At 38.4% G+C, this 6,545-nt stretch overlaps 2 protein-coding genes across 2 annotated transcripts; one reads left to right on the forward strand and one right to left on the reverse strand.

The window, feature by feature from the left end:
• The first annotated feature begins 2,939 nt into the window (after positions 1-2,939).
• On the forward strand, positions 2,940-4,356 carry LOC149963454 (uncharacterized). The gene is made up of 5 exons (XM_090166889.1): positions 2,940-3,204; positions 3,267-3,380; positions 3,436-3,540; positions 3,601-3,816; positions 4,298-4,356. The coding sequence occupies exons 1-5, from the start codon at positions 2,940-2,942 to the stop codon at positions 4,354-4,356; spliced, it is 759 nt and encodes a 252-aa protein (XP_090023015.1).
• A 182-nt stretch (positions 4,357-4,538) lies between these two features.
• On the reverse strand, positions 4,539-5,873 carry LOC149963455 (uncharacterized). The gene is made up of 3 exons (XM_090166898.1): positions 5,723-5,873; positions 5,309-5,670; positions 4,539-4,994 (listed from the first exon to the last, which is right to left on the reverse strand). Exons 1-3 carry the CDS (start codon positions 5,871-5,873, stop codon positions 4,539-4,541), a joined length of 969 nt encoding a protein of 322 aa, XP_090023024.1.
• Positions 5,874-6,545: the final 672 nt, after the last annotated feature.

Consider the following 6,545-nt stretch of genomic DNA (forward strand, 5'->3'; position numbering starts at 1 on the left):
CCGTTCCCGAGATCCGAAACGTTTTCCCGGCTCGCGCCGCCCCCGAAGCTAGAGACGTTTTTACGGTCCGATCTGACACCTCGTATCGTTGCCAGCCCATCATTCACTCGTTCAGGCGCACCACATGAATTACCACCACCAAACTCGCCTGTAAAAAGGGTCTCATCACCAGACTCTTTTTATCGTAAACGAGTTAAAATGGTTTCTTCAAGAAAATTTTATTATTTGTTACATAAAGCTTTTTTTTCTATAAATGGTCAAGAAGACAAAGTGATTCAACAATCGGATCCCTTAAGCAATCTATTAGAGTCTCAAGCGGATGACGAGTGGCTTGGTGAGCATTGGGATAATATTCAAGCCCAACACCAACAACCAATCGCAGTTGGTTCAGCCGTTGTTGACCAGCAAGCCATCGACGCTCCTAACCCATTCACTAACCCATCCACTAACCCACCCGCTAACCCATCCGCTAACCCACCCGTTAACTTACCCGTTGCCCTTCCAGTTGGTCAACAACCACCAGTGCTACCAGCTAATCCACCAGCAGTGCTACCAGCCATCCATCCATTTCAAATAGAGGAGGTTACCGCGCTTGGGGACGCAATTTTTTCAGCTAAGATAACGGCACCAGATGGGGTTACCGACAGTGGCGCCGATCACTTTTTTTCCCAATGGGGGCCGAAGCTCACTAATAAACTTGGAATGAGGCTGCTGGCAACACTTTCTTGCTTAAAAGTAAATGGCCTTTAACATCTGTAATTGAAAATAAACGTGCCACAGTAAATGTTGACCCTGAAGACCCAAGTGACAATAAATGTTTCCTGCGGTCAATCTTGGCTAAACTATACCCAACCACTAATAATCCCAGTCGTATTTTACATTATAAACGATACGAGAACGAACTCGATTTGTGCGGTATTACTTTCCCCTTCGAACTGGATGCTTATAAACTTAAAAAGCTCGAAGAGGCGAATAACCTATCAATTAACATTTTCGCGTACGAAAAGGGTTATTTCCCGCGTTATGTAAGTGAAAAACGTGTACCCGAGTCTAGGTCAATTGATTTACTTTTGGTGACAAACGGTAAAAATAAACATTACGTCTTGATCCGCCACCTAAGTCGTTTGTTCAGCGGATTCTCCAAACATAATGGCAAGACGTTTTATTGTCGACGGTGTCTAAAAAGGAGTAATTCCGAAGACATTATCAAAAACCACATGCGTGACTGTAATGTTCACCAACCACAACGCGTGGAGATGCCAACCAAAGAACCAATTTTAAAATTCAAAAATTTTGGTTGGAGTCAAATGGTAAATAATTTAATACTTCTTTTAAATTCGAAATATTTATTTATTTGTTTCATATAGGTTCCTTACACCATTTTCGCCGATTTCGAGTCGATAATGTCAAAAATAGGGACATGTTTGCCAGACGCAACATTGTCATCGACCACGACCCTAGCCGTACATGTCACGTGTGGATTTTCATACGCAATTGTCAGTCCCACTGGTGCGTTTGATCACTTGAAATTCTTTTAATTCTTTATCGAAGATTTATTTACTATGTAGGAAATCTCGTAAAGCACGAGACCTACAGGGGCCAAGACGGTGTTTTTGAATATGCTTTTGGACGAGTCTACGGCTATATCGGAAGCGTTGAAGGAAAACATCCCTATGCAACTTTCCGAAGCTGAAGAAATATCCTACCAAACCGCAACACATTGTTACGTCTGCGAAGAAACATTCACGAAAACTTAAATTAAAACACGTGACCATGACCATTATACAGGAGCGTATAGGGGCTGTGCGCGTCAGAACTGCAATTTGAAAATGAAGGCGCCAAAATTCATCCCGGTTTTCCTTCATAATCTGAGCAGGTAAATTAATTGACTATATTTTTTAAAGGTATTTTTACTTATGATATAAAGCATTTGTAGATATGACGCCCACCTCATTATGCAACAAATTGCAAAGATCAAAAATAAGAATATAGACTGTATCGCTACCAACAGCGAAACATACATTTCTTTCACCTTGGGTAAACTACGGTTTGTTGACAGCATCCGATTCTTGCCAGCTTCTCTCGAGACCCTCGTCGGAAATTTATCGAAAGGTGGGACTGACAAGTTTCCGCTCTTAAACTCGGTTTTAACGTCGGAAGAGGTTACTTTACTCCTGCGAAAAGGAGACGTCTTTCAAAGTTTCCGTCGTATGTGCATGACGTATTACCGACTAGACCCCGCACATTCGTACACAGGCCCGGGTTTCGCGTGGCAGGCGGCCCTATGTATGACTAAGGTGCGTCTTGACCTTTTCTGGATGAGGACATGCATCTTTTCATAGAAAAAGGGATACGAGGTGGGGTTTCAATGATCAGCCATCGTCTCGCACAGGGTAATAACAAGTACCTGGAAACACACGACCGTTCCAAACCAGATAGTTACATCTGTTATCTCGCTAAGAATAATCAAAATTTTAATAATAAATTTAATTATACAAAAAAATTATTATAATAAATTTAAAAAAAATATATAAATATATATTTTAAAAATTGTATAATTTTTTTATAAAAAAAAAATATATTTTAAAAATATTTAAAAAAAATATTTAAAAAAAAATTAAAAAAAAATTAAAAAATTTTATTAAAAAAAAATAATTTAAAAATTAATTTTAACGATGTTATTTTAAACAGATTGTAACAATTTGTACGGTACTGTCATGTGCGACGAGTTACCAATGAAAGGTTTTGAGTGGATTGAACCCACCCCTGACTGTCAACGCGAAATTCTAAGTTGCCCCGACGACGCCTCTGAGGGATTTATTTTGGAAATGGATTTGGAATATCCGGACGCATTACACGACGAGCATAACTGCTACCCGTTAGCTCCAGAGTCCATGTCCATTAAACCGGAAATGCTTTCCGAGTACTAAAAAACCCAGATGACTGAACTGAAAATCCCTGTTAAAGAGAGTCTACCGAAACCGGTGCCCAACCTAAACAACAAAGAACGATACGTTGTACACTATCGGAATCTCAAGTATTACATGGAAAAAGGGCTAAAAATCACGAAAATCCACCGAATTATGAAATTCGAACAAGGTGCCTGGTTAAAGTCATATATTGACTTTAATACGGATAAAAGGAAGATGGCCGCCAATGATTTTGAAAAGGACTTTTTCAAATTAATGAACAACGCTGTCTTCGGTAAATAATTAAAAATTTAAATTAAAAATTTAAATTTAAATTTAAATTAATTTTTTTTTCAGGTAAAACCATGGAAAACTTACGTTTACGTAAGGATTTTAAATTGGTTACGACACCAGAAAAGGCTGTTAAAAAAGCCCACGTTCGAAAAGTTCACCATCTTCCAAAACGACCTTGTTGGAATTCATTCCGCCAAGAAAAAGCTTATTCTAAACCGGCCCATCTATACAGGTTTCGCCATTTTGGATCTATCGAAACTTTTAATGTATAGATTTCACTATGACGTCATAAAGCCGCAGTACGGAGAAAAGGTCAAACTTCTTTTTACCGATACTGGTACGTATACCCTCTTGTATATAGTATAGCTCATTTCTAATGATTATTTGTAATTTACAGACAGTCTCACGTATCAAATCCAAACACCGGATTTATACGAAGATTTCGCCCAACAGAAGGAAATGTATGATTTTTCTGGATACCCCAAAAATCATCCACTGTTTGACGAAACCAATAAAAAGAGACTCGGAAAGTTTAAAGATGAAATGGACGGTACACCTATTGAAGAATTTTGCAGACTGAGACCCAAAATGTACTCTATATTGTCCGCCAAAGGTGAGAAAAAGACTTGCAAGGGTGTGTGTAAACGTGTTGTGCAAAAGCGCGTCCGTCACGCGAAATATCGCGAGTGTCTTCTGAACCGTAAGTTAACTATCGCGGAGATGAAGCGCATAGTGAGTAATAAGCATATTGTGACGACTGTGCGACAAAACAAATTGTGTTTAAACCCGTGCGATGATAAACGTTATATTTTAGACGATGGTATATTGACGCTCGCGCACGGACATTATAAAACGAAACAATAAAATATTTTTATGACAAATTTATTGAGTATTTCTTATACATAAATTCTACAATCATACGATCATTAACATTTTTGTTTTTAGAAAATCTTCGCAATACGTTAAACATTTTTATTCCCTGACACAAATTAATTGCAAAATATATACAGTAACCACCGCAAGCTTTACTAGAATTTCCTTGCAATTGAACAGAATTATACGTGACAGTTAAGCTGTTTTTCTCTATAAAATAGTTAAATTTAAACAAATCAGGGCTGTTCCCGAAACTCTCGAAGAATGTACAATTGAGTGACCTTGAGAGATATATCAAACACCAATGTTCTCCTACCCCATTGGACATATCAGTGTTCACGATGTAAAGTGAAGGATACGTTTTCACATTCTTGGGAAGTTTGTCGGCAGGGAAGACTCCTCTGAACAAATATTTGGTATACGGGTCATTCTTAAGTATGATTTCAAGTTGTTGCGAGTCCATTATGAACTTTGATCATATAAAACTGCTCTGTTCTTGTCGATCTCGACCAAAGATTGATATTCGGAATAGTAAATCACGCTTACTGTTGACGGCAACGATTCTCCGAATATTAATTCGAGACGAACGCTCCCGTTCTTTACCAGGTTGAAACAGTCAGTTGAACTTCCGTTGAGATCGGGAGTTAAATCGAATACGAATAGTGCGTTTCCATTGGCGAATTCATCACGGTCGATAAAATTTCCTTCGTCAATATTCCATTGACCAGTTTGAAGAAAGAGAATAACGTATGATCGCATAAACAACTTATCTTTGAAATTTGGGTTTAACGGTTTTGCCGGGACACTACTACCATCAATGTATAGGGCGATTTGAGTTAACGAAAAAATTTTAAAGTTAAAAGGTGACATTTTGTAGTCTCCCAAATACGCATTCTGGTCCACAAATCCGATCACCACCTTACTCGGTATTTGACCATTATATAAGTTGTCTTTGACGCATATTTTGTTGCCTTGGGAAATTGAAAATGAATTACATTCCGTACGGTGATTGGATATTTCATTGTTGCCAGTTCCAAAGTTTTAGCGTGGGATAACATAATCTCTGGCGTCAATCTAACTTTTCTGACAAACATTGATGCGTGTGTGAAAATGACTTTGCATTTTTCACCGTCTGTGTGTAAACAAAACTCGTTTGAGCTTTTGATAAACTTGAAATTTAGATCTATCAGGTTAGGAATAAGTCGATTTTGTTGACAAATATCGGCTCGTACAACTCCTATCATGTCAATAACACCTTCTTGGGCAAATTTTGCACGTTTCTTAAATCCGTCGTTATTGGAAAATTCGTCAAATTTCCCAGCTTTGTCTTTATAGAATAGAGACGCGGTTAAGAAACTTTCCTTGGCTGGTCCACCATATGTCAAGAGCGTTTGAATCATACTCTTGTAAGGATACTGTTGAGGGCATGATGTAACTGATCTGTCACCCAATGATACGTGAACTTCGCCAAAGAGACTATGTAAAAACAAATTTTCCGGACCAACTTTGTCCGCGGGAGTTGTGGTTTTAGATACAGCGTCGTAAATATCGGGTTTTGGTAGAGTTCCATCTGCTTTCACAATTTTAACTTGAACTTGAAGTAAAGTATTTCAAATCAATGTAAGTCTCCGAGTTTCCAGCGATACTAAAGATAATTGCTTGGTTTTCATTTATGTTCGATGTTGGATTATATTCAACCCATTGACTTCCTATTATACCAGTTTGAGTATAAGGTACGTGAAATAAATCAAGTTCCGAGCTAATGCTGTTTTCTGAACTGGGGTGAGCTAGAGACATTGTTCAATGATTACGAGAATATATCAGACTGAAGCAGAGAACGTCTTTTCTTCTTCCTGGTTCGAACTGAACTGATGATGGGAGACGTTTTACGTTTCCTTTTACGTCCATTTCCACTAAGTTTACGCACTGCTTCGGCGGCTCTTCTTAAGGTTTCTTTCCCCGCCTCTTTCCCCCGAGATTTTAACGCGTCTTTAATAGACACATCACTCGAGACGTCGGAAGCAATTTTTGCCCCGGTATTTAAAAATTTTCGACCAAGGAATGTGGCACCTTTTTTGAGTAAAGGCATGGCAGACCGAAATGCCGAGGATAAAATATTTCCAAGACCATATCCTCTTTGCACGGCTACTCCACGGCTACTCCACGGTATACCGGAATTGATCCGTGTCCAATTTGATTTAAGTAATAGTTATTATAATCGTTTAGAGAAACGTGATCCAGATTACGTGGAGACATGTTTCTCCTTTGACCCGCTAACCACAAATGAACAGAAGAAAGATTTTACACCTGATTTTATAGATAAGTCCATGTTCTTCGGGGTCTAAAATGAAGAGTGACGTGAACTTTTCCTCGTTCGAAATGTACAGGCTGACCCATTTCACTCATAATATTAATTTCAATGGTTTGAAAATTGTTATGCGCAATAGGCATATAATGTGGTCGTGAAAA

This window comes from Leiobunum rupestre, chromosome 1 (assembly GCF_980474605.1).
Source record: "Leiobunum rupestre chromosome 1, qqLeiRupe1.1.hap1, whole genome shotgun sequence".
Lineage (NCBI taxonomy): Eukaryota > Metazoa > Arthropoda > Arachnida > Opiliones > Sclerosomatidae > Leiobunum > Leiobunum rupestre.